Consider the following 27937-nt stretch of genomic DNA (forward strand, 5'->3'; position numbering starts at 1 on the left):
GCCTATGCCTATGCCTATGCCTATGCCTATGCCTATGCCTATGCCTATGCCTATGCCTATGCCTATGCCTATGGCCGCCGCCCGCTGCGCGCGTTTACGAGGGCCTCTGCCGGGCGGGAGCCGCCCGCAGCCAGCGCCGGCCTCCTCCCCGCCTCCCGCCTCCCCTCCCACTCGCTTTCCTCGTCGGGCTGCGGTGGGCGGCTCCGCGCTGCTTTCTCCTGGACGACAGTTTTGTGTAAGCGTGTTCTGCTCAGATCTGCCCTGACCTAAATCCTTCAGCCCCCCCGTTGGATGCTGAAGTGTTGTTGTTGGAGCTGGCACGCAGCTCAGAACCACGCGGCCGTTTGCTCGCACCCTCTCTCGCAGGGGACGGGGGGAGGGGGGAGAGAATGGAAACCAAACCGTTGCAACTTGTGGGTTGCGGTGAAGATTTTTTATTAAGTCAGAAAACAGAGAAATAGCGATAAGGATAAGATTGGAAAACTGTCTCGTGAAGGGTGTGTGGAGAGCGTGTGACCTCAGTTTTAACAGGATTTTGCCAAGCTGCAGGAGAAGGCGAGGGGGACTCCGGTCAATCTGCACGTCGTGGAAGAAATGGCTGCGTTCCGCAGTCCGACTGCGAGCAGAAAGAAGCCGGAGCTTCTGTAGCACTCAGACACGCACAGCTCATTTGATGGATGTTTGCTGAGGAGCGTGCAGATCTTCTCCCTGCAATCAGGGACTGCTCTCCCAGCCAAGCAGCCAGCACCCTATCCCTTCTTTGAGAAAGAGATATGGGCAGAGGGTTTCTTCAGGCAAGCCGTTCATTGCCCGTTTTTGTAGAGGACAATGCTCCTGGAGCAAACGGACGCTCTCGGAGAGGCCGCGTGTTCTCTGCCCAGCTGGTTGGAAGGGCCTCTGTTTCAGGCATCCACGCGGCACCGTCATCATTGGCACGGGGTATGGCTGCTACACTGAGGATTTGCTGTGAAGGAAACATTCAGCAGCAATTCCTTCAGCATACTGTGAAACATGTAAAGGTGATTCGTGTCAAAGATAAAAAGTCAAAGCTGCTGACACAATACCTTCGGACTGGCATTAATTCCAATTGGTATACAAAGTTACTTAAAGGAGTAAAATGTCCTTGTGAGACATGGAAGGATAGAACTTTATCTGCATTTCAAACACCAGTCTCGTGTAACAAAAAGCGTATTCCTCACACCAAGGGGTGAAACTAACACAGACCTTGGAAGATTAGCCTGGAATGCACCGAAAGATGGGGCCAGTGGCCCTTTTTGGGGTACTTAGCTTGGAGAAGCTAATCCTTGGAAAAGGACCACATGGTGCCAAGGGTGCTCCTCCCTTACTGATTTATGTGTTGGGCCAGCTGTGTTAAGCTTATCGCTACCCCTCCTAACAAAATACCAGTGAGGGGCTCTTCCCCTTCAAGGTTTGAAGATTTACATCAAAATCAACCCTTAAGTGTAATCCTCTTTATAAATCAGAGTTTGGAATGTGATGAATATGTATGAACTATACTTTTAAATAGGTATTCTTTCTTTCTTTGCGGTGTGTCGTTGGTGGAGAGAGACTCCCCGGCACACCCAGCGCTGCTTGCTTATTACTTTTCACCTTTTGATTATAACAAAATATTCTAAAACTCAGATTGGACTTTGAGCGTTTATGACAATACTGAGCAGCAACTTATCCATGTCCACCATGCTCAGCTATGGGACAAGTGGAAGTCTGTCATTTCCCCGTTGTCAGAAGAGTTGTGAACCGATTTTGCAGCATCTCCATCTCATACAGCGCCTGCTCGTGTTTGTCTGTATCCTCTGCCAGGTGCTGGAACAGGTTGGGCGGTCGGGACACTCGGAATTCCCGTGGCAAGATAATCTCTGCAGGCATCTCCTCATTTCCTATGAAGAAGTGGTCCAGACGTTTCTCCTCCAAGCAGCAGTGCAGGTAGCGCAAGATGTCGTCCATCCGCAGCACAAAGTATTTCCAACTCCAGCTTTCTATAGGGATCTTAGTCAGGAGGTGCATGAGCACTGTCTTCAGCTCATAGATGGAAAAGTTGTAGCCCCGCAGGATATAGGCACACAATTGCATATATCTGAGGTAGAAATTGTCCTCCTCAGCACGGGCGGCTATATGCTTGAAGAACTTTGCCTCTGCCACTGCGCAGGTCTGTGGCCAGGTTGTGCTGGGCATATAAGCAGCCTCTGTCTCCTCGCTGCTCAGAAAGATGTCAGTATTGCCTTGCTGTACGCCAAACTTGATCTCAATTATGGAGGTTATTCCAGAGATATCTATCAGTTGAAGCTTGCAGGAGCGCCTGGACTGCATCACCTTCAATCTGCATATTGCGGACTGAGGCAAGCAGTTCCAGGCAGTTTTGATCATCACTGTGAACCAGTAGGCAGTCTTCTCCACATCTAGGTAGAAGCCGGTGCAGAGGCTCTCTAGCAGGCTGGGTTGCTGATTTTTCAGCCTGTTCTTAGAGGTATGGATGAAGCACAGCATTTTCAAATTCCGCTCAAACCCACACGTGCATTTCAGCTCTACACGGATTTGGGACTTCTTCCCTGGCATCTCTTGAGCGGTGTGCAGTTCCAGGTGGAAAATGTGCCCACGCGGAGCATTCAGGGACACAAGAAGGCAAAGGAAAATTTCCTCCTCAAGGAGACGCCGGCCTTCATTAGCGCTGTCTATCTCAATGGGGGGTGCTGGCACTGGAAAGAAAGTATCTGCTACAAAATACTCTATTATACTAATGAGGTCATTAAACAGCAAGAGGATCTCTTCACAGTTTTCTTGACGGCTCTGGATCGACAGGACCATATCCACACCGGAAAAAATATCCTCCTGCTGTTTGTCCTCATCCTTCTCCTGCTCCTGCTGATCCTCCTCAGTCTTCTCATCCTCTTTCTGTTTCTCCTCCTCCTCCTTATCCTCCTTCTCCTGTTTCTTCTCCTCCTCCTCCTCCTGCTCCTTCAACACATCCTCCGCCTCCGCTTGCTCCTGCTGCTGCTCATCCTCCTTCTCCTCCTCTTCCAGCTTCTCCTCCTCTTCCAGCTTCTCCTCCTCTTCCAGCTTCTCCTCCTCTTCCAGCTTCTCCTCCTCCTCCTTCATCTCCTGCTCTTTTGAGACCTTGTCCTCCTCCATCTCCTGCTTTTTGGAGACCTCCTCCTCCTCCTCCATCTTTTGCTCTTTCAAGACCTCCTGCTCCTCGTTCATCTCCTGCTCTTTCGAGATTTCCTCCTCCTCCTTCATCTCCTGCTCTTTTGAGATTTCCTCATCCTCCTTCATCTCCTGCTCTTTCGAAACCTCCTCCTCCTTCATCTCCTTTTTCAAGACCTCCTGTTCCTCCTTCATCTTTTGCTCTTTCAAGACCTCCTGCTCCTTGTTCATCTCCTGCTCTTTCGAGATTTCCTCCTCCTCCTTCATCTCCTGCTCTTTTGAGACCTCCTCCTCCTTCATCTCCTGCTCTTTCAAGACCTCCTGCTCCTCGTTCATCTCCTGCTCTTTCGAGATTTCCTCCTCCTCCTTCATCTCCTGCTCTTTCGAGACCTCCTCCTCCTTGTTCATCTCCTGCTCTTTCGAGATTTCCTCCTCCTCCTTCATCTCCTGCTCTTTCGAGACCTCCTCCTCCTCGTTCATCTCCTGCTCTTTCGAGATTTCCTCCTCCTCCTTCATCTCCTGCTCTTTCGAGACCTCCTTCTCCTCGTTCATTTCCTGCTCTTTCGAGACCTCCTCCTCCTTCTTCATCTTCTGCTCTTTCGAGACCTCCTCCTCCTCCTTCATCGTTTGCTCTTTCAAGACCTCCTGCTCCTCCTTCATCTCCTGCTCTTTCGAGATTTCCTCCTCCTCCTTCATCGTTTGCTCTTTCGAGACCTCCTCCTCCTTCTTCATCTCCTGCTCTTTCGAGACCTCCTCCTCCTCCTTCATCTCCTGCTTTTTCGAGACCTCCTCCTCCTCCTTCATCTCCTGCTCTTTCGAGACCTCCTGCTCCTCCTTCATCGTTTGCTCTTTCGAGACCTCCTCCTCCTTCTTCATCTCCTGCTCTCTTGAGACCTCCTCCTTCATCTCCTGCTTTTTCGAGACCTCCTGCTCCTCCTTCATCTCCTGCTCTTTCGGGACCTCCTGCTCCTCGTTCATCTCCTGCTCTTTTGAGATTTCCTCCTCCTCCTTCATCTCCTGCTCTTTCGAGACCTCCTCCTCCTTCTTCATCTCCTGCTCTTTCGAGACCTCCTCCTCCTTCTTCATCTCCTGCTCTTTCGAGACCTCCTCCTCCTCCTTCATCTCCTGCTCTTTCGAGACCTCCTCCTCCTTCTTCATCTTCTGCTCTTTCGAGACCTCCTCCTCCTTCTTCATCTCCTGCTCTTTCGAGACCTCCTCCTCCGTCATCTCCTGCTCTTTCGAGACCTCCTCCTCCTTCTTCATCTTCTGCTCTTTCGAGATTTCCTCCTCCTCCTTCATCTCCTTTTTCAAGACCTCCTGTTCCTCCTTCATCTTTTGCTCTTTCAAGACCTCCTGCTCCTTGTTCATCTCCTGCTCTTTCGAGACCTCCTCCTCCTCCTTCATCGTTTGCTCTTTCAAGACATCCTCCTCCACATCTTGCTCTTGCTCCAGCTCCTGCTCTTGCTCCTCGTCACTGCAGGAGCACTCCTCCTCACTGTTGTCTTGATCTGCCCAGAACTTTCTTTCAATATTCCATATGAACCAAAACAGAAGTCCAAAAACACAAAGAACAGTCACGATCTTCCAGAAAGGCAACACAGCAAAGAGCAGGGCTTGCATGTCCATCCAGCTGTGGTACCGTTCTCTCTGCTCCACCTCCTGCAGCAGCTCTGTCATCTTCTCTCGCAGAAACTCTGCACGCTGCTGCATGCGCTTGAGCGTCTCCTCATTCAACTCGTCACTAACACATGGCAGTGCTTGCATGAACAAGACAAGATCACATGCCAAAGACATGATCTGGAAGAAAAGAGAGAGTGGAGGTCAGTGGGGCTGGGTGGGAGTTTGCTCGTGGCTGGGAGGGCTGGGCCAGGAGCCACAGCCCCTGGGGCAGGTAGGAGCGGGGCGAGGGAGCTGGGAGGCAGCAGGGGCTGAGGCCAGCGCTGCCGCTGGCTGCCCAGAGAGCCACTCACAGGGTCCCCTGAGGACTAGGCCATCAGTGCGGGCTCCGAAAAGCCCTCGCGGGCTGGTGCTTGCGCATGGCTCAGCCCAGCCTTCCCCCTGCTGCTGCACTCCCCGATTGCCCAGGCCAAAGTTGAGCAGTGCTTCCTGCTGATGGCCCCAATAGAAGCCCCGCATTGTGACGCGTCCTCTGTGATGTCACAGGTGCCCCAGCCCCACCCTTTGGCCCCACCCAGATCAGTTCCTCTCGGCTGTCCTCTGGGGCACCAGCAGCGTCCATGTTCAGTGGCACGTGGCTGCACTGAGCTGCCAGGGAGCGAGCAAACTTTCTGGACAATGTCTGCTGAACCCCCTGGGAACTCTCTGAGAACTGCGGCCACTGCCGTGGAGCCGGAAGCTGATGCTTTATCTCCCGCAAGACGAGGTCACGTGTACCGCTGGTTTTACAGTCTTTGTTGTTGCTTATTACCTTTTAATAAATAATATATTCATAAAAGCCAAGTTTTGTTCCTGATCTACACTTTCTGTGCGGCCCAAGACAACTCCTCTTCACTCCATGTGGCCCAGGCAAGCCTGGAGGCTGGGCTGTCGCGGCATACGTAGAAATGCCAGTGGCCACCAGGATACGGGTGCACAGCTGCAGCTATTTTACATACAAACCGTCATGTCAAGCATCACGTGCCTGAAGGGCTCTGCGGCCTCCTTGTGCTGACTGTAACGTCGGCCTCTGCCTCCTGGCTGCTCAGGAAGATGCTCCCTAACCTTTGCGGTACCCAAACTGCCTCCACGCGGACAGCTCTGAAGGCATCCAGCACCTGGATGGAGCTCGTCCTCAGAGCACTGCAGGAAGCACAGCATGTCTCCCACTGGCATCTCGACAGGTGAGAGAAGGGGATTCCATTTGCACAGCTGCAGCAACCTCAGGAGGAAGCCGACGGGGAGCTGGCACCGCGGCCGCGGGGCCTACAGCTGCCCCTGGGGCACCGTTGCCATGTCTGTGAATCTGTGATTCTCCTAATCCCTGATTCTCTGGCTCTGATGGACCACAACGGCTGTCGGCTGGACAGCAGTGTAGCTGACAGCAGCCAACGGCTGTTGGTGGGACAGCGATGTAACTCTCAGAAGCCAATGGCTGCTCCCCCAGGGATCCCAAGGGCCCTGTAGGCCCCAGCCAGCGGCCTAGGGGCGGCTGAGAGTGCTGTGTGCCCCGATGCAGGAAGGCCCAGAGGCCAGGCCGGAGGTGCAGTGCTCCCTTGCAGGGCCGGCAGGAGCTGGTGCAGCTCGGGATCAGCCACAGGGCCTGTCACAGGGCAGGGTTGCATCCACAGGCATTTTCTTCATTTGAGGATTCTGACTCTCGTGGCATTGTGTTTGACTGGCGCAGGCACACCGCAGTGAGCTGTAACTCCGTATCTGAGGTAGATATTGTCCTCGAGATCAACTGCTTTGGAATTGGCACATCTGGAGCTACAGTGGCAGATTTTGAGCTACAGGGGTTTTTTTTGGGAGGTTCCTGCCTCAGGGGAACCGAGTGAGAGCAGCTAGTCCCTTCAACTCCCGGCAGCTGTCTCGTGAGAGGCTGACGTGGCGTAGGCATTACCAGGGCAATGGTGCCCTTGCCCACACCCTCAGCTCTGAGAAGGCCTCAGGGAGGCTGCCCACCACGCATAGGGAGGAGTGATCTACACGTGAGTACCACCCCGCCTTACTGTGCTGCTGTAGGTGTGGGAGCTCGTGTGGCAGGGTTCATGCTATTTATTGTCGGTCTCTGTGTCAGGTTTTTTGTTTTTTTTTAATATATATTTATTTTTTATTATTATCTTTTACATATATATACATTATTATTTTAAAGTATTTTTATTTATTTATTTATTTATTTTTATTCTTTTATTTTGTGTGCCATGGTCTCTACTAGACAGAGGGCTTGACTTAAAAAGGCTGTGGCGACCCAGACAGAAGGTCTGCCTAGAAGCATGGCTACACAGGTCTCTGGTTGCAGGGAGTGCCAGAGCCTGCCGCTTCTGTAGGAGGATGGCAAGCAGTTCCCCTGTGTGAGATGTGCATGGTGACAGAACTGGAAGAGGAGGTTGAGAGACAGAGGGCCATCAGGGACTACGAGTGGGAGACTGACTGGTGGAGCAGCTCCCTCAAGTGCCAGAGAGAAAGGCGCCGGGGAGATCCCCCGCAATTGGTGGTGGACTCCGTGACCTGTCCCCATGGGACAGAGGGGGGTTATCTGAGGGATGGGGAGGGCTGGCAGAGAGTCCCAGCTCGGTACCGTGGGCAATCTCCCCCTCTGCCAACCTCGTGTCCCCAGGTCCCCCTAAGCAACAGTGTTGGACATTGAAGAGGAGATAAGGGGGGAGGTGCAGGAAGATTCCCCCAGGAGGCAAGGCAGTCAACTCCGTGCATTGAGACTGCTACTACTAAGAAAGAAAGGAAGGTGATCGTAGTGGGTGGCTCCCTTCTCAAGGGAACTGAGCGCCCCATTTGCAGACCAGACCCAAACCGCAGGGAAGTGTGCTGTCTCCCTGGGGCCCGGGTCAGGGACATTGCTAGAAGACTCCCGGATTTGATACATCCGACTGACTGTTACTCATAGTTTAGGCAGACAGCAATGAAATAACATAGAGAAGCCTGCGAACTATAAAGAGATTTCATGGGTTTAGGGCGATTAGTTCAAGGGGTGGGAGCACAAGTAGTGTTTGCTTCCATACCTTCTGGGGCGGTGAAGGACACAGAATGGGCTAGGAAGACACAGGTGATGAATCATTGGCTGAGAGGCTGGTGTAGAGATAGACACTTTGGGTTTTTTGACCATGGGGCAGTTTACTCGGCTCCTGGCCTGTTATCTGTTGATGGGATGCCCCTGTCTCAAAGGGGGAAATGAATCCTAGCACAGGAGCTAGCTGGACTCATTGAGAGAGCTTTAAACTAGCTGTGACGGGGGAAGGGGATAAAACAGGGCTCGCCAGTAAAGAGCCTAAGGGAGCTGTGCTGGAGCAAGGGTTGAGGAAGATATCTCAGCTGAAGTGCATCTACACCAATGCACGCAGCATGGGCAACAAACAAGAGGAGCTTGAAGCCATTGTGAGGCAGGCTAACTATGACCTTGTGGCTATTACAGAAACATGGTGGGACCACTCCCATGACTGGAATACTGGGATTGATGGTTACAAGCTCTTCAGAAGGGATAGGCAGGGAAGAAAGGGTGGTGGCATAGCTCTCTATATCAAAGAGTGTTTTGATGTTGAAGAGCTTGAGGTTGGAAATGATAAAGTACAGTGTCTATGGATAAGGATCAGAAGGATAGTCTTTAGGGGTGACATCATGGTGGGGGTCTGTTATAGACCACCTAGTCAGGATGAAGAGATAGATGAGGTGTTCTACAAGCAACTCGTAGATGTTGCATGATGGCCAGCACTCGTTCTCATGGGGGACTTCAACTTCCCTGACATATGCTGGAAATATAATACTACGCAGAGCAAGAAGTCCATGAGATTTCTAGAATGTGTGGAGGATTGCTTCCTGACACAGCTGGTGCAAGAGCCTACCAGGGGAGATGCCTTGCTAGACCTGCTCTTCACTAACAGGGAAGGACTAGTAGGAGATGTGAAAGTTGGGGATTGTCTTGGCCACAGTGACCATGAAATGGTGGAGTTTGCTATTCTGGGTGACATCAAGAGGGTGACTAGCAAAACTGCTACCTTGGACTTCCGGAGGGCAGACTTTGACCTGTTCAGGACACTTGTTGCAAGGGTCCCTTGGGACTCGCTCCTGAGAGGTAAAGGAGTCCAGGAAGCCTGGATGCTCCTCAAGATGGAAATCTTAAAGGCACAGGAGCAGGCTGTCCCTGAGTCCAGTAAGTCAAGCTGGTGGGGATAAAGACCAGTGTGGATGAACTGGGAACTTTTGTTGAGACTCCATGAGAAAAGAAGAGTCTATGTCCTCTGGAAGATGGGACAGGCTACTTGGGGTGACTACAGAGAACTTGGCAAGATTTGCAGGCAGGAAGTTAGAAATGCAAAAGCCCAGCTCGAACTAAGACTGGCTACTGCAGTAAAGGAGAACAGAAAATCCTTTTACAAATATATTAACAGCAAGAGAAGAACTAAGGAGAATTTCTCTCCCTTACTTGATGAGGCAGGGAATGTAACCACAGATGATAAGGAAAAGGCTGAGGTTCTCAATGCCTTCTTCACATCTGTCTTTAATAGAGAGAGCAGTTACTTTTTGCCCTGACCTGGAAGTCCAGGACGGAGCACAAAATACACCCCCTGTGATCCAAGCAGAGACTGTCAGAGATGTACTCCTCCATCTGAACTGCCACAAGTCCATGGGGCCAGATGGGATCCACCCAAGGGTGCTGAGGGAGCTGGCAGAGGTGATTGCCAAGCCGCTTTCTGCCATCTATCAGCATTCCTGGTTATCTGGAGAGGTCCCACAAGATTGGAGGCTTGCCGATGTGACTCCCATCTACAAGAAGGGCCATAAGGAAGACCCGGGGAACTACAGGCCTGTCACCCTGACCTCGGTATCAGGGAAAATTATGGAGCAGATGATCTTGAGGGAGATCACACAGCACATGCGTGGCAACCAGTTGATCAGACCCAGCCAGCACGGGTTCACAAAGGGCAGGTCGTGCTTGTCCAACCTCATCTCCTTCTATGACTGGGTGACCAGACAGGTAGATGAGGGAAAGGCTGTTGATGTTATCTACCTGGACTTCAGCAAGGCCTTTGACATGGTCTCCCACAGTATTCTCCTGGGGAAGCTGGCAGCCTGTGGTGTGGACAGGTTCGTATGCTTGAAGAACTTTGCCTCTGCCACTGCTCAGGTCTGTGTCCAGGTTGTACTGGGCATATGTGCAGCCTCTGTCTCCTGGCTGCTCAGAAAGATGTCAGTATTGCCTTGCTGTACGTCATACATGATCTGTCATCAGAGAAAATGGCCAGAAGCATGACATACACCAGTATGGTTAAACCATTCTCCTTTTCTTACCTGGGCAGTCTTAGTCTTATAGTGTTTAAGACAGGGGCATATAGAAAATAGTGCACAATCATTGGCAGAGAGCCTCGAGAAAAACAACTCTAAAAACGCCCCCGGCAGTTAACAGTTCTGCAAAACACATCCCAGAGGGGATAACTTTTGAGTGTGATATTGTACTAGTTCTGCCAACTCTATGCTGAAGGTCAGCTCCATGAGTCGTTCCAAGCCATGCACTCTTCCTCCAATTAGGGTCTGCCATCCCACAGCTTACTTGAACTTGTTTTCCTTTTCATCTGGAAGTGTCCTTGGTTCACAGCCTTCCTTTCTCGTGCTGTTTATCCCGTTCTACATCTTCTGCTCTAAATGCACTTTCTTTTATTTCCACAATTCCACCCCCCCTTTTTTTTTTCCTCGCCCTGTACACAGCATCCCAACCGCCTGATTTAGAGCTTTCTTCATTTTGTGTAACACTTTTTAACAGCATTGAAAGGTTCATTTAGGTTATCACAACTTAGTCAAGGCTTCAGTAGTTAACACACTGAATGTAAGAAAAGATACAAGGCAATCGTATCATAATGACAAGAAATACTATTAGACTTATTAACAAAACAACAAACATGTTTCACTTACAGCTTAAGTTCTTGCAACCTGAAAAAAGAGTCCCTGAGGGTCCCATTCTGTGAGACTCAGTAACTGATTAGGAAGAATCTTCAATTTTTATATACTCTGATATAGTGATTTTTTAATGTTCCCTAAGATTCACATAACATGTGCCCTTAAAATCCTCACAGTCATACCTTTGATTAATAATGGGAGATCAGTGATGGCACACTTTGTAAAGTTGCCCATCAGATAGAATCAACCTCAGTTGGCAAGCCTACTAGAGCATCACTAGTGGTATTGCTTTCCTTTGCCAGCTAACATCCTAACTTGGTGACTGTGGCTAAAGCTTAAGCGGTGCTGTTTTGGGGTATGTTTGATCTGAGAGACAAGATGTCTCAAGAGCAGAAGCAAGCAAACTGCATATTCAGAGCAACATAGAGTTTTAGTCAACACACACACACACACACACACACACACACACACACATCCATTTTAGATAAGCACAAGCGAGAAGCAGAAACTCCCTAAGCAAGCACATTATTAGATATTGACCCTTGAGAAATGGCAAGTTGACAGAGAGACAGAAGGAACATGCTGGTGGTGGATGCAATAGGCAGTGCCAGCAGGGCATCCCCTGCTTCAATGTGCACTTCTCCTCTCTCACCCATCAGATTCTCTCCTTTTACTCTTCTTAGGGCCTGCAGAGTTTTTTCCATTTCTACTCTGCATCTGCATGGCCAGTGCGTGATGCAGAACCCAAGTGGAATACCTGCTTGCAAAGCAGAATAAAATACTAAGGTCAGCTCTCTCTAAAAATACTTACAGTCATAAATATCAGTTGCCATAAAATTATCTGAATACTTTGTTCCTTCCCAAAATCATTCTTCTGTCAGGGGCCTTTAGGTCCCTGATATAGGTGCTAATTGAAAGAATCAGTGAACTTAAATATCTGTTGGGCAATATTCGAGCATTCTCTATTAAAATCATATGTTGAATCAAAGTAAGATAGTGTGTGCCGTTGTCTCGAGTGATGCACAGTCATATTTTTAAAATTTTGATTAGTGGATGAAAGAGAGTGAATCGTTCTATAGTACAGGGTCATCCCTTTATCTGGGATTCCTTTCCAGGTTTTGTCTTGAAAAACTAAGAAAAGGCTAATTGATAGGCTAATGATATAACCAGTGATGAAAGGATAAAACTAAACTAAAAAGGTTATTTCCATGGATTATGACAGTGGAAACATCAAATCCTGTTCATTTTTATATTTAATCTACCACTAAAATAGAAAAAGCAGCACACAACAACCTAAATAATACCTAATAATTCTAATTCTTAAGGTGACATCGGTAACACAGAAAAATCACCCATTCTTGTCATACCATGACCAGTGTTGTTACTGAGGTACCATCCAGTGGGTAATCCAGCTGTTTCTCATCACTCACTATGGCATGCATAAGTTATTTACAATACAAAAATCTACAAAACAATAAGAAACACACAATCCCAGTTCTTATGAGGGCTGGATGCTATTTTCTGCCTTGAGATAAGGCCGAATGTATCATGCTGGAATCCATACAGGGCTAGTGCTTGAGGAAACACATGGATATTCACAACCCTAAGTTATCAGTGGTAAGGGACCTTCCCAATGCCCTGTGGTCATATTCAGAATAGATTCATAGATTCATAGATACATTAAGTTGGAAAGGACCTACAAGATCATCTAGTCCAACCATCCTCCTATCACTATCCCTACCCAACTACTAAATCAAATCCCTTAGCACCTCATCTAAACGCTTCTTGAACAGCGCTAGGGATGGTGCCTCACCCACCTCCCTAGGCAGGCCATCCCAGTGCCTGACCACTCTTTCAGAAAAAAAATGTTTCCTCAGGTCTAATCTAAATCTTCCCCGGCGCAACTTGTGGCCATTCCCTCTCATCCTGTCATTATTTATCAGGGAGAAGAGGCCCACCCCCTCCTCACCACAACCCCCCTTCAGGAAGTGGTAGAGTGCAATAAGGTCTCCTCTGAGCCTCCTCTTCTCCAGACTGAACAATCCCAGCTCCCTCAGCCGCTCCTCATAAGACTTGTGCTCCAGACCCCTCCCCAGTTTTGTTGCCCTTCTCTGAACACGCTCCAGGGCCTCAATGTCCTTCTTGTAGTGAGGGGCCCAAAACTGAACACAGTACTCGAGGTGCGGCCGTACCAGAGCTGAGTACAGGGGGATGATCACCTCCCTGCTCCTGCTGGCTACACTATTTCTAATACAGGCCAGGATGCTGTTGGCCTTCTTGGCCACCTGAAGACGTGCTGTGCCACGGAGGTTTGTCCCTATTTGAGGCAAAGGGGCAACTGTCTGGAAGTCTGGGCATGTTAGAATAATGTTATGGATTTGGTCCACTGTCAATTGGAATTGTTTTTGTAAGGTTCCTCTGTTCTGATGGAGAAATTGATGGGAGGGCCGTGCCTGTTGAAATAATTTGAGGGGTAGCAAAGGTGACTGTGGCTTGGTCAGCCTTATGGTTGCCCTCAGTTAACGGACTAGGCAATGTAGTGTGTGATCGAATATGCATAATAAAATAAGGGAGAGTACGGTAAGAGACATAATGAAAACCCTGTTTGAGCTGTGCAAACGAAACAGGGTTGTCAACTTCCTTAAGAAAAGATCTTTCAATTCGCTGAATGATACCTGTAACATACAAGCCCTCCTAACAAGAGGGCTCTGCGCCCATTCCCGAGGGGCCCACGACAGCTGCTGGGAGAAGAGTCATGTTGGTATTGGTCAGCATCACTGACTGGGCGGTGGCCACATCCACTCCTGCACTGCCAGAGGTTACTGGTCTCAGTTTGCTGGCCAAGCATGGGCTGGCTGATTCAGGACCACATTTGTTGTCATAGCGTGCGGGCTCGCGCTCATCTTCCCGTTTCCTGACAGATCAGAGGGCATTGCAGCAGCAGGGAATTGAGGTCGGCAGTCTCTCGCCCAGTGTAGCCCTTTCCTGCACTGGGGACAGGGTCGAGGTGGAGCAGCACAAGCCTGCCTAGACTTTTTACAGTCCTTTTGTACATGACCGGGTTCCCCACAATTGTACCACTTCATTTTCTGAGCTATCCCTTCATCGAGTCAGGACACCAGCCTGCACTGCTCTAAAGCACTGTAGTACACTGCGGGAGCAACAAAATTTCTGCCTCCCATCCCCTTCCAATTATTGTCAGGAGGGAAAAAGTTTGGTTTGTCTGCCTGATTTACTGAACCGGGATCGAAATGATCCTTTGGGAGAGGCAAACGATGTGTGCGGGGCGGAGGGCAGCAGCTTGCGGCGGGGGGGGAGGGGGTGATGAGAGGCAGTGGCTCAACGAGCAGAGTGGATTGGGGGGTTCAATCGGGCTGTGCCGCAGTCCCGCAGCTTCTCAACGCTGCTAGATACACCTCTCTTAGAGAGTAAACTAAACAAAAGTTGGATCGCTGCCTCTACTTCCATCTTTTCTTTATCTTTACGCCAGCAATCCTTGACGAGCCGCGGGCCCGTAGGGTCGCGATCCCCACTGCACTCCTGCTACTGCGGCACTTGCCTCACAGTGCTACTCTTCCCTCTGTCTCCCGCAGATATCCCGTCCAGTGCGATCCGCAGAAGCTTTGAGGTACAGCTCTGTCGCTGTCCGGCGATGTGCACGTGCCAGTCCCTGTTCGGGCACCACTGCACCATGCGCTCTTCCTCCAATTAGGGTCTGCCATCCCACAGCTTACTTGAACTTGTTTTCCTTTTCATCTGGAAGTGTCCTTGGTTCTCAGCCTTCCTTTCTCGTGCTGTTTATCCTGTTCCACAGCTTCCCCTCTAAATACACTTTCTTTTATTCCCACAGTTCATGAAAGTCCTTGACGGTATCCACAGGAGTTCCGCTTTAAGTCCTGAACAGCAAACTAGGAAATCTGAAGAGCTCTGCTGAAGAAAGCTTTGGCATAAGCGTATAATAACCTGGTATAAGATCACAGAATAAAAACCAAAATGAGTCATGTTAGGAGACTGAGTGTACTGACCACAAATGTGAGTAACATATTTATAGAAGAACTGTAAGGTAATATAAAAATTAGGGTCGTCTAATAGCTTCAGTTCTAAGCACAATAGGAAGTAAATCTGCAACGACATGACAAGGTATTTCCATGGCAACTGATAGCATTTTCCATTAATCTGGAGTTCATTTCAGACCATAATCAGCCTGAGGACACTGAATGTGTGAGATTGCAGCAAGGTAACTAATGCCATATGCATCGTTGGTATGACGGGATCAGGAGGGAGCAAGAGCAGGACTGCAGTAGGGTTGTCCTAGCACATCATGTCCCAGACAGGAAATGCTCTTTGCCCTCCATTAGCACCGGATCTTGCTGCATGGATTTCCCTGCAATAGACTGTAAATAATGCAGTTGCGAGAAGTCTGCATCACTTCTCTTTCCCTTGTCCCATGACTGCGTCACTGGTCTGTCCTGGTTTCAGAAATAAGATATTAACTACCTTACCAGACATGCAGCCTTCCTAATTACTAGAGTCCTGGCCAGTCCCTCCAAGGCTTCCACTCACCCTTCAATGGCCCAGGAGCCCATTTCAGCCTAACCATACTTTAGCTCAGTCCAGGGCTGTCAGTCAGCCTGCACAAATAGTAAATGTGCTGTATTCTCTGAGGCAATCAGCTCCAGTGCCAGCATGATCTAAAGTGGAGCAGCGCAGCACCCTAACACGTACAAAGGCAGCCCCAGGGAATGAGAGTGACCAGGAGTGTGGTGATCAGAACGTGACACATCAGTTTGGCCGTGATGTGGCAGTTCACGCAGGGAGGGCTAAAGGCCTGAAGGCAGAGGGGGATGTCATGGGTGCAGTGTACTCAGCTTGATGAACTTTTCAAGCAAATGACCAAATTCCATGTGAAAATCACCAGGCTGCATAATATTCAGCAATCGGAGAGGTAGAGATTGATGCATGGTATTGTGCAGTGACGCAGGCAGACTGCCAGCCCTGTCTTAATTCCTTGCAAGAGGAGGAAACTAAACCAAATTCCAACTTGAGAAGACAGACCACAGAAACATGCAAGACAAGGGAAATCTTGTCTCTGCTTGGAGCAGGAGGGATCTCCTCTTGTACTGACCCTAAGCAACAGATACAAGGGCCTGGGGTTGGAAAGAAATGAGGGCATGGGTAATGATCCAGACCCAGGAAGGAACAACTGCATTAAATTACTCCAAGGACCCAAGTTAGAATCAATGCCACCAAACACAGGCAAAGGGTGTTAGTAACTGAGGACTCCATGCTGAGAGGCACTGCGGCATGAGAAATACATGGCTCCCTGACACCTTACCCACCTTGATTTAAGAACTGTGACCGAGCTCAAAACACTCAACATCTTCCATGAGATTTATGTTTTTCTTCCCATCGTACTGAGGAAAGAATCCTTCTCTGTTATCTGCATGTCTGCAGTCTGCAAACGAGGAAATACTGCATTTGCATATGTAACGGTGTTTCTATCATCTCACAGAGCTGAGATCCTGAGAGACCTGAAAAGGCAAAGCTGCTCTTATCTGAAGAGAAGGAGATGAGATCTGAGGAAGAAACACACCTTCGACACTCTATAGCTTCAAAGAAATGAAAGGAAGCGTTACATATCCGGTGTCTACAAACCCTTTTCCAGCAGCTTTACTGAAAATCTTTACATTTTTGAGGTGTTGCAGAGCTACTTACCTTCATTCATAGGTTTCCTGTTTTCTTCTGAGGCAAAACAGATTTATGTGCGAAAGGACAACCTGCACTTGACAGAGTGATGCCATCTGCTGCTTCTTGTTTACATCAGCTCTGTGAAGTCAGTTTCTAAGCCTCTGCATTTTCCAGTATGACTTTTCTGTAATTAATTATATCCTGACACTGCAGTATCACAGGATAATTCAGGTGAGAAGTGACTTGGCAGGTCCAACATTTTGCTCAAAACTACCTCAGCTCTGTGATCAGACCAGGTCAGGATTTTATCCAGCTGAGACTTAGAAAACCCAGAAACAGAGATTGCATAGCCTCTCTGGATCCCCACATCCATTTCCTCAGTTGCTCCACAGTTAAGTCAGTCCTGTATCCTTGCAAGGGGTTCCACTTTCCTTGGGGCATGCCTTTGCACTGATCTTTGCTGAATTTCATGAAAGGGGGTTATAAGAAAGGACAGACTCTTCAGTGGGGTCTGTTATGACAGGACAAGGGGAAATGGTTTCAAGCTAAAAGAGGGGAGAATTAGATTGGATATAAGGAGTAAATTTTTTACAATAAGGATGGTACGGCCCTGGCACAGGTTGCTCAGAGAGCTGGGGGATGCTCAGTTTCTTGAGACACTCAAGGTCAGACTGGATGGGACTCTGAGGACCTAATGGAGCTGTGGATGTCCTTGTGCACTGCAGGGACTGGGGCCAGATGGCCTTTTAGGGCCCCTTCCAACTCAAATGTTTCTATGATTCTAAGCTCCTCTTGGCTTTTCCAGGTGACAGCCCTGACCTCAAGCACATTGCCTGGTCCTCCTAGCTTGCTCTTTGCAGGTCTGTATGATCCTTCCTTGGCCTACACGCAGACTAATGAATTACAGGAGAGCAGTCAAGCTGCATTTGCCTGGTGCTGCCCCTGAACACAGACTAAGAAGGGTCTCTGTGGGCACTGGGACTTGCTCTGGGATACAGTTCTAGGAGATAGTTGGAGGCAGAGAAGAGAAAACAGTGGTTTTTTTTTTCCAAGGAAGCTCTTGTTTGAGCCCTTTGCGGACTGTCCTCACCTGTTCCCAGAGCCTCTGGTGATTGCTCCATGAGCAGGAGATGGCCACCTGCCAGCTCCTCACATCCTGACTCATTTTTCCTGAGAACTCAGCAAGTCAGAGTTTCACAGACAAGAGGAAATCCCTAAACAGCATGCAGCCCAGAAAGTGGAAAGTTTTTTGATTTGTTTTTTTCTTTGGCTGTTGTTGTCTTTATTTTGTTCGCTAGCAATAATAGCAATAGCAATTTTTTTTCTTTAAATTCCCAGCCTCCCCATGAGTGTATGTGACAGTGCACTTTCCCTGTCAGATCCCAGTGGAAATACCAGTTAGGAGGGTTCTTCCTGCCTAGGGGAGGCTCTACAGGAGGCTGTGGGATTTACCAGTTGCCACCTCTTGCTCCCTGCCCGTTGCTGGGGCCATGTGCAGTGGCAAGCTGCAGACAGCTTTGCTGGGGTGTGGGTACTTTGTCTACTTGCTGGTGGGTGCAGCCGTGTTCCAGGCGCTGGAGAGGACAGCCGAAAAGCAGCAGAAAATGGCAGCTGCCCAGATGAAGGAGGCTTTTCTGCAGAATTTCACTCACCTCACAGTGGCAGAGATGGAGCAGTTTATGAAGGTGGGTGCCAGCCCTGTGGAAGTCTTTTCTCCTGCCCATTTCCCCCCCTTAAATGTTATTTCCTATTCATCCTTGCTACTCTCTCTGTGTTCCTGTTGGTTTGTTTGTGTGGATTGTTTTTTGCCAACCCCAAGCCCGTTCCCCAGTTTAAGGAGGCAGATCTGTATACAAATACAAGTTCATGTGGCATGATAAAACATTGTGTGTCAGCTATTAACACCCCCTGCTCCAAGATGGCCCGATTCTTTGGGTTCTTGGGTTTATTTCTAGGAGATGCTGGGGGTTGGAACTTGATCCTTGAGGTCCCTTCCAACTCAACCCATTCTGTGATCCTATTGATTCTATGCTGCAGAAGTTAAACAGGCAGTGCAGTCAAGAGAAAGGAGTTTCTGGTCACAGCATGGGAAACAGAGAGCGACTACATTTCTCTCTCCATCATCAATATTTCCTAGCTGCATCTGCTACAGTACAAAGAAAACAGGGATTGCAAATAGCTTTGCAGTAAGTGTGTCTGTATGGGAAAGTGATGGAGCTCTTAATGAGTTTAATGAGTTTTGAGGATAAGGAGAGAAACACTATTTCTAATAATGCAAACAGCGGCTCAGCCCAGAGTTCAAATATGTATGCATCCCCTTCTTCATGGATTTTTTATTTTTATTTTTTAATTTTTCTTTTGGAGGGGGGAAATGGGTGGGAGGGAAGTAAAAATAACTTTTTCAAGACACTGAAATCCTTGTGCAAGCATTGCCAAGTGATTTATGCTAGCCTTGACTTTGTGGGACTCTAGTAAAATGATGAGGGAAGTTAAAACCTTCCTGGTGCAGTTTATTCCATCGAATGCCTTGTTTTTGCTAGAGCTCTGCCTTAGATTTTGTTTCTGCTGTTTCTGTAGAAACTAATCTGCATTCCAGATGTCCAGAATGTCCTCTGTATGCTGAAGCAGGGCCAGTTGGATACTGGAGTTTTTCTCATTGTTATTCTTGTTTGTTTTTTTAAGCCTTAGAAAAATCAGCATCATTTAGAATGAAATCCACAAAAGAAGGAAGGAGACTGAAAATACACAGTTATAGACGAAAGGGATGTAAGGGCTTGGGAGATAATGCCCTGCCCCAGGACATTATCAATCCAACCCAAACCTTCTCTGTCAGATGTTCATTGAACCTCATCTCAATGACTGCGTTGTCAATATCATGCCTGTGGTTCATGCGTGCCCTTTGCAGAATGGTGTACATGTCAGGCTGGATTCTGATTGTAGTTGCATCACTATTAATGCTTTGCAAACCACACCTGGATTTAAATAAGGAACACTAAGGAGACTACAGCCTTAAAAGTACATTTTGTGTATGTCATGTGTACCTGGCTGTAACTGCCTACAGGTGAACAATTAAGGAGCTCAAAACCAGGCACCCCATCAGTTAAATCAGTGGGCTGCTATGTTCTTCCATGTCTTCTGTAGATCTTTTTTTTTTTTTTCCTCAAGTATTTAACATGCAAGAATCAAGGTTTTTTAGGGGTGAACTTCACACTGAAGCAAACAATATCTCCTAAAAGCCATAAGAGCACTCAACCTAACCAGAGGGCAAAAGACAATCTTTCAAAACCACTGGCTGACTGCCAGCTAACCTTGGCAGCAAAGGTGTGAATGGTGTTAGAACATCAGTGAAAACAGGTGAGGTGAGTGGTGTTCACAAGAAAGGAGCAGCAATTGTCGTAATCTGTAGTATTTGTTCAGCAAAGAAGTGAGAAATGCAGTTGTGTTGATTTAAAAAAAAAAAATCCTTCCCTTCCAGAACTTGACTGAAGCGATTCAGAATGGAGTATATCCTGTTGGAAATGAGTCACAGACTGAAAGCAGCAACTGGGATTTCAGTAATTCCTTCTTTTTTGCAGGCACGGTGGTTTCCACAATAGGTAGGTTCTTCAATTTCCATATCTGTGTGTGTGTGTGTGTGTGTGTGTGTGTGTGATGCTTCTGTCTGCTTACTAGGACCTAACAGATAATACTTTCAAGGATAGAAAGACTAGTCCTTTATTGGCTTGGATGGGAAGGAGCTACTGGCATGGTCCTGAGACCACACGGATGCCCAAATCTTTGTGTATTACTTTTCAATACCAATAGTCTTTCATTTTGATTTTTTTTCCCCTCACTTGTTTTTCCTTTTCAAGCTATCTGTTAAAATCTCGGCTCTGCTGCCAGTTGTGGGTAGATTTTATTTACCTGATCTTTATTCTATAGTCAAGCAGGCTTTAAATCTGGGGGTGGTGTAAAGCAGAAAAGAATGGTAGGAAATAAACGAACTTTGCTGGGGCTTGGTCACCATCTTCAGTAACCACTGTTGAGCTCTTAATGAATGTACTGGATTAGCAATAAGCCAGGAGGAAGAAATGAGAAGATGACAAGGCAGTTTCTAAGACTTCTACTTCTTCAAGCTGTTTTCACCCTTGCTCCTGCCTGTCTCTTCCTTTCCCTCAAATATGCATCCCAGAAGGTAAAGGCCTGCAAAATTTGAGCATAAGATCCATGGCTGCTGCTTCGTGTTGTTATGCAATGAGGATTAAATGTGTGTTTTCACAAGCTGAGGCCTGTCCCACTGCACCCTAAGCACAGCTGCAGCAGTGACCTGTAAGTAGGACATGTCTTGGGCCCCTGTGGTGCCCCAGCATTGTGGCAGGTGTGTTGCTGTTGCATGAACTCACATGGAAACCTCTTGCTGTAGAAGAAAGAGGATGCACAGGGTTGATCAAAGTGTTTTCCAGCAGTCTGCACTGATCTCCTGGAACCTTTAGTATAAAGAGTATAAAGAACCTTTAGTATAAAGTATAGAGAAAAAGTCTCTAGGAAGATCTGGGGAGGAAAAGTAAGAGTTGCTTTCCCCTGTCGATAACATTGTACAAATACCACCGAAGAACTTGAGATGAAAATCAAATCTTACTGATTTTTTTTTAGCTACTCAGCACTGCAGTTATAAGTCCAGACTCCATCAATATTGAAGAGGTCATTTTATTATAGAAAAGCACTGAGTAGCTAAGTACTCTGAAAGTCTCCTGATCTGTTACATCAAAGACAAACATTTCATGGAAACATCAGTATTTACCTATTAATAGCCAATACATTCCTTGCCACTACCTGTATTATTGTAGTTCTTTCATTGTGGCATTTCTCTGCCAAGCAAAAAGGTTGCTTCCCATCAAATTTGTTTCCCCACTGAGTGAGAAAGGCTGTCCCAGGAGAAGTACCACTTGCTTGTTTCTCTGTGCCCCTACTTCAGAGGGCTGTTCTTGAGATACTTTTACCCATCTTCACCCATCTTGGCTTTGCTGCTGTGAAAATGCAGTATTTGTGCAACAGGAAGCACAAGACAGCCCAAGCATCTGAGTCCTAGCAGCCAATACATCACTCTGTTGTTTTATTTGTCTTCTCCCCAAAAGAAAACATGCAGTTTTCTAAGTGATGGATGCCTTGAGTTGAACTGTGCTCTGGAAAGTGTTTTTTTCTCATGGTAAGGGTAAAGTAAGGACATACACAAAGTACAGAGCTCTTGCACTTAAAGATACACCTCATGGGGTCTAAGAGCAACGAAGTCTCCAGTTCACTAAAGGACATATTTGGAGTTCTGCAGCTGTTGTTTCATTACTTATCTAAATCGTCTTCCAATAGGATTTTAAGAAAGATATCTCTCTGGTGTGAATGAATGGACTACCAGTCAAGTCTGGGTTAATTAGTGCAAGCTATTGCAATGCACCCCACACTGTGTCCAGGACTTGAGCCAGTATCTGGACATACCAACCTACTGGCATTCAGCCATGGAGGTCACTAACACACAGGCATATCAACAAGAAGGCAGATTGTGTGATTCTAGCATGAGAAACATCCTGAGACTCTAGACTAGACATCTTCCAGGTCCCCAGCCTGGTTTTTGTCTTCATGTCCATTTGTCACAGGAAATGCATGTTTTCCATAATGGCCTTTAGATTATGCTTTCATTCCCATTAAGGCTAGGTTGTGAGAACAGCACTCTCTGCATCCTCCAGAGCATCCAGGATGAATCACTTCTGCTTACTGGTTTTGTCAGAGAAAAGTGAGCATATGTGGGCTGAGAAGTGCTGGCCACATCTTCTGGAAACAGAGGCAGGCCAGGCTTGGCTGTGTGTGACTATGACCATGGATTGCTCCAGCTCTCTGGAATATCCCTCTGACACATGCTTTTTGGTGTTTTTTTTCATAGGTTATGGCACACTGCGTCCTAAAACTGTTGGGGGCCAGATCTTCTGTGTCTTTTTTGCTCTTTTTGGAATTCCTCTGAATATTGTTTTTCTGCACCGTGTTGGTAAGATCCTCTCACTGCTGTGTAAAAAGCTGGGGAAATTCCTGTACGAAAAAGGAATGAGAAAGGTAATTGCTTTTACTTAGGCACAGTGACTTGCTAGTTTCTAGGCTTTTATCAAGATATATCTTGGAATTATCCTCTATTATGCTTGTTCTCTTGCTGTGTTAGGCATTGTGCTAGGAGAGGGAAAGAAATATTCTTCACCTGCAGAGCCAAGGAGACAAGGCAACTAATGGAGGCTTTCAGAGAAGGGGATACGTTTTGCCTGTTCATCTAAATGGGATGTTTAAGCCCACTTCAGCAATCGATGGAGGGAGAGAGAGAGGGTGCTTCGTTCCACTTCTCTTGATACTTATCTCAGGAGCTAACATTTCTAGGGAAGTACCTGCCTCTCTTTTTATTGGCTGTTCAGAGATAGATGATTAAGCATTTCATCTCCAGAGAAGATGAGTTGTAAAGTACCTGAGCTGTAGGAGTTTCAGTAGATGGTGGCTCAGTGTTTTAACACCTCACTTTCCCTTATTCACTATACACTCCTTTACTCCCTTTCAGCCTTTGACTTTTACAGGCTCAGGTTGTCCATTTGAGCCCAGTTGCTGAAAGGTGAGGAGGCACTTCTAGGGGCCTAAAGGCACGGTCTCTCTTGTGAGGTTATGCCCCAGGTTATTTGGAGCTTCTCACATTCTCTCAATGTTTCTGATGAAGTGAGAATAGCTTTTCTGTGTCTCCTACCTGTAATTCTCTTCACATTAGGATTACGTATGACTACTACAGACAACCCCAGTCAAACTGTTAAATACCCTCCTGTGTCTGGCAAACTTAAGTAGAACATAGGCTAGATTAGGTGTAATCTCTAGCACAAGCACAGTACATGAAGGCGTGAGAAAATGTCCAACAGTTGCCGTCCATTTCCATACAATCTGAACTTGAACTATGCATCTGGTTGAAAAATCCATTTTAACCAGCCAAAGTTTCTTCACAGCTGCTTGGTGGCTGGATGCTTCAAAAGTTACTGGATAGACACTTCTTCATCAGGAGTTTGTTAAACATCTCCTTGTAGTCACTTATCCACTGGGTAGGATTTAATTTGAGGCACTGATGCAATGAGAAAATAAAGTCAACAGTCAAGACTATGAGATAATATGATATTGGAAATGATGTAAATTAGTTCTTTAAATATCTATTTTCCAAAGCAAATTTGAGTGTTCTTGAGACGCAATACCTGAATAGCTGAAAATTAATTAACTAAAAGTGAAGTTGTTTGGTGAAATCTGGAAATGGTCTAATTCTTAACGATAGCCCTTGGGAATTCCTCCTATACTCGTGGTCATTGAAGGCTAATAGAAGCAGAAAAAAAGACTGCATCTCTCCTGGTTACTATGGGTATGTAACACCTATAATGTGTAGCTTCTCCCTGCTTCAGGGCAAGGTGCAGTGATTATAGTAGGTATTCCTAGATGATCACCAATTCTGAATACCAAACATTACATATGGCCTGCTAGTGTGTCAAGTCATGATTGTAATTTGTTTCTTTTTCAGAAGAAGATCAAATTTCTGACTCTTCTGTTCTTTCTTGTGACCGGGATCCTAGTGTTTCTGTGTTTGCCGTCACTCTTCTTCCAGATAACAGAGGGTTGGTCCTACAGTGAAGGAATTTACTTTGCATTTATCACCCTCAGCACCATTGGCTTTGGAGATTATGTAGTAGGTAAGGTTGATTTCAGAGAGGAGATGCAGCAAAGCACCAGGGTGGCAACTTTAATTACTGTGAGTTGACTGCACAAGTCACCAATGTACTGTACAGACAAATCTTCCATCTAGTCTTTGACCTGTCTTTATGTTGAATAGATTTGGGTTAAATACTTGTCTCTCTAGGATTGCACGAGGTGATTAAAGCAAATTGCTGTCTAAATGTAATTAAATGGTGTATTTTGTGGTGCAAAGATGCCAGATATTTTGGGGAGGGAAGAATTCAAGAAGCCTTGGAATTTGCATATACAAAAAGGGAATTGTTTGTGACTTCTGTACAAAACACATATCCCTAAGTCCTACATTTCAGAGTATACAGTAAAGAAATAAGTGTTTGTGTTTCAGATGATTTTGCCCAAGTCCAAGAAGTAGAAACTGTAGTCACTCTTGTTGGAGTGCTTCTTAAAACACTTCTGTGACTCCGCTGGTCAAAATATACTCTTAACAGAATTAGCTTCTAGAGGAAATCCACAGTGAAAACCAGGAGTTAAAAGAGCATCCATGGGAGAAGCAACTGAACACCTGGATTCCTTGAAGAATCAAAAATTTCTCTCCAACAACCTGTCCTGCCAGCATCTCTCCAGTACACATTTTTCCTCAGAACTGGTACAAGGAGGAAGCTCAGAAGCTAAGACTTGAGTGTGTTTTGCAATTACAAGAGCAAGTCACAGCCCCAGAATAACTGCTTCAACAGTGCTTTCCTCATCTGCATCATGTTATTTTACAAACACGGTTAAAAAAATTAGATGAGCCTCCTGGCTCTGTGATTTCATCTTCATTATGATGACTTAGTTGGAGCTTCAATATTTTTTCCTGCAGTAGTTATCTCAATTGGTGTCAAGCAACGGCAATAAAAGGATAAGTTTTAATACCACACAAGCAAAAAATGATTTAATACCACACAAAACAATCAGAATGAGTGTTCTTAATTTAGAATTGATTACCAATGACAAATGGCTTTGTGCTGGCCAAGTAGAAAAAAACAGGCTTGAGTTTATTTGAACTTCAGTAATTCTAACTTTAGTAGCTGCTGTACTTCAAGGATGAGATAAAGCCTATTTTGTGTGAGGAGAAATCCTGGGAAGACGACAGTCTTGATTCAGCTGTTCACATGTATACATATGGGTGACATTTCTAGAGTGAAACTCCCCTTGGCCTGTGAACCAGCTTTATGCCTTACTGAAGTTCAGCTTTGAGTTAACATTATCTAGATATTACTAGCTGCTTTGCAAACAGTGTTGAAGTCCTAACCCCACATGAACTTCCAGATAAGAGCAGCAGGAAAAGAAATGCTCTACAGGAAGTCTAGCAGTTTCTATTCCAACTCGATCCCAGCAAAAGAAATGAAACCAGCTGTTGGTTATCTATCCACGAGGACAAAATGCTGCCCTGTTTCCAAAGCTTTGCATGCTGAAATACAAAAGTCCTACTAATTGATTTATTTAATGCAAAACGCTACAGGACACAAAATGAGATGCCAGCATCCTGATTTTTTCTGGGCACCTTCAGAATGTGAGATGCTCCACCAGGGTTGTGATGATCACCCTGTTCATGCATATTGCTCTTATCTGCTTTGTGGATTCACCTTTGACAGTGACTTGCAACATTCACTAAGTAGTATTACCAAGCTTTCATGCTGATGCCAGGGCTGTATCATGCTAATAGCTCAGGACTAGATGAAGTAGGAGCAAATGCTGTCTGAACATTCCCTGTGGATTGCTGACAAGCAAACAAATAAAGTGATCTATGTGGGCATGTTGGACTGAGTGATGCTAAGGGCTGCATGAAATAAGCTCCACTCCGCTGGTTTCCAACGCATAAACTTGTGTTCTTGGCAAGGAGTGAGTTCTCATCAGTTATCAACTTCTTAAATGGAAGATGCTCCTGAATCCATTCAGAAGTAAAATAGAAATTGCACTTTCAATTCTGCGCATCTATAATTGAGAACAATTATCTATCAGGTCTGTAATAGTAAATGGGATGGAAAATATTGCAATAATAGTAGGGTAGCAAATTCTTTGGCTACAACAAATGAGAATGAGTCCAAATGCAACAGACACAGAAATGAAGAAAAGGAGCTGCTTACTTGTAGAAGGTCTCAGATAGGCAGGGATCCCTTAAATGAGGTCTGGGAAGGAGTGGGTCCTGGCTCCACCCTGTCCTGTTACTTGGGTGCACTGCATACACCTGAGCTCCCTGGGGTTGGCTCTGCCTTCCCACCAGGTGCTCCATCACTGCTTCAATCTGTGGCTGAGCATTTCTGCTACACAGGTCACAGTCGCGTTTTACAGAATCACAGTGACATTGCTTGGATGCTAATCCTCACCAATTGCAGTATATCTTTGTGAGAGACCGTTGTGTGTGCTAACATACATAAACTTGAAGCCACAAGAGACTGCCTCAGCCTGAACCTATAGCATGTTTTCCTCTGACCTTTAGTATTGCTGTAGTATTTTATATATTGCATATTATTGTAGCATTCCAATGGTCACCTTGAAGTATTCTGTGTAAAATACATTAATGAGTCCATTAGGGTTGCCCGTTATGCACAGACAAGGTCACTTGAACTTGTTAACTTTCTCCTCCTTTCTCTCCCCCTGCCTGCAGGTAAACAGCCTGGCAGGATTTATTTTTCCTACTACCGAACACTTGTGGCCATCTGGATTCTTTTTGGACTTGCCTGGATTGCTCTTCTATTTAATTTATTGACAACGGTTCTGGAAGATACTGAAAAAATAATTGTCAAGGATCTTCATCAAATTGGAATGGTGGGTGAGGATAATGCAGCAAGCCAACCGAGAAGGTGCTGGCCTGTTCAGTTTGTTCCAGAAGAAGAACTAATACCACATGCTGAAGGAGATGCCCAGAAAATGGAGCCATTAGCAGCAGAATGTGCACAGAAAAATGGAGTTAGCAGCAGCATGTTCTGAACAAACAAAAAATGGAAAAAAAAAACGTGTTTTCCGATAGCCAAAAATATTGGCTGTATACTATAACATGGAGATTTCATTCTTCATTGGAAATTTGCTAGTGCATTACTCTAAATTCCCATGGAAATAAAATTTATCCCACCTTTTGCTGAAATACAACCTTTGAGAACTCAAGACTTTTAGTTACACAGTATTAATGTTATGAAATTTGCTCTACAGTTTGAAGCCATATTGTGCTAAGACATGACAAGTGCACTCATTTTGCAAGGCTTTTTCAAGATGCCTCCACAAAACTGCAAAGGAGAGGCATGGTGGAGCTTTCTTAATGTGCTTGGATTTTGCTGCTTGTAAAAAAAAAAAAAAACATGGCTCTTCTAGAAAATGTCACGTACAAATTTTTCTGAGTCACTGCATAGCACCAGCACCTTTGGAAGAAGAAATAAGGGTATATAACATAATAGATGCCTTATTTGAGACATTATAGAGGGTAAACAGTCATGATCTGAATGACAAGACCTAGGCACAGTTCAGAGACTGATGAGCAGGGTTAGAAAAAGGAGAACTGCATTAGAAATGATTAGTTCTACCTTTTCCTGATTTATGCTAAGATGAATTGAAGTTCACTTTTTATCTCTGTGGCTTTGAAAAGCCTTTCTGATGAATGTACAAATTCAAATGTTATAATGATTTTATTCCACAAGGATTTTACAAGGTCAGAAACTTGTTTGAATGGATCACTGCATCAGAGCCTTGCTTCTATGCCTGTGTTCCACAGATGCTATGACGACATTTAAAAGCAATCCTACTGTGCTGTGCTAAAGTAGCTTTCCAA

The 27937-nt window shown here is 46.3% G+C and overlaps 2 protein-coding genes across 3 annotated transcripts; one reads left to right on the plus strand and one right to left on the minus strand.

The window, feature by feature from the left end:
• Positions 1-1697: 1697 nt before the first annotated feature.
• LOC136055560 (inositol 1,4,5-trisphosphate receptor-interacting protein-like 1) lies at positions 1698-5401 on the minus strand. The gene is made up of 3 exons (XM_065747363.1): positions 5354-5401; positions 4597-4959; positions 1698-2925 (listed from the first exon to the last, which is right to left on the minus strand). The coding sequence occupies exons 1-3, from the start codon at positions 5399-5401 to the stop codon at positions 1729-1731; spliced, it is 1608 nt and encodes a 535-aa protein (XP_065603435.1). The 3' UTR covers positions 1698-1728.
• Positions 5402-17903: 12502 nt separating this feature from the next.
• LOC136060848 (potassium channel subfamily K member 16-like) lies at positions 17904-27713 on the plus strand. Of its 2 annotated transcripts, none has more exons than XM_065755646.1 (5): positions 17904-18098; positions 19889-20009; positions 22325-22491; positions 23966-24134; positions 26783-27713. In XM_065755646.1, the coding sequence occupies exons 1-5, from the start codon at positions 17904-17906 to the stop codon at positions 27103-27105; spliced, it is 975 nt and encodes a 324-aa protein (XP_065611718.1). In that variant the 3' UTR covers positions 27106-27713. The 2 variants fall into 2 exon arrangements, with proteins under 2 accessions (XP_065611718.1, XP_065611719.1); XM_065755647.1 differs by having other exon boundaries at positions 23969-24134.
• The last annotated feature ends 224 nt before the right edge of the window (positions 27714-27937 follow it).

Source organism: Cyrtonyx montezumae, unplaced genomic scaffold (assembly GCF_038088225.1).
Source record: "Cyrtonyx montezumae isolate F1298 unplaced genomic scaffold, pur_monq_1.0 scaffold_10, whole genome shotgun sequence".
NCBI lineage: Eukaryota > Metazoa > Chordata > Aves > Galliformes > Odontophoridae > Cyrtonyx > Cyrtonyx montezumae.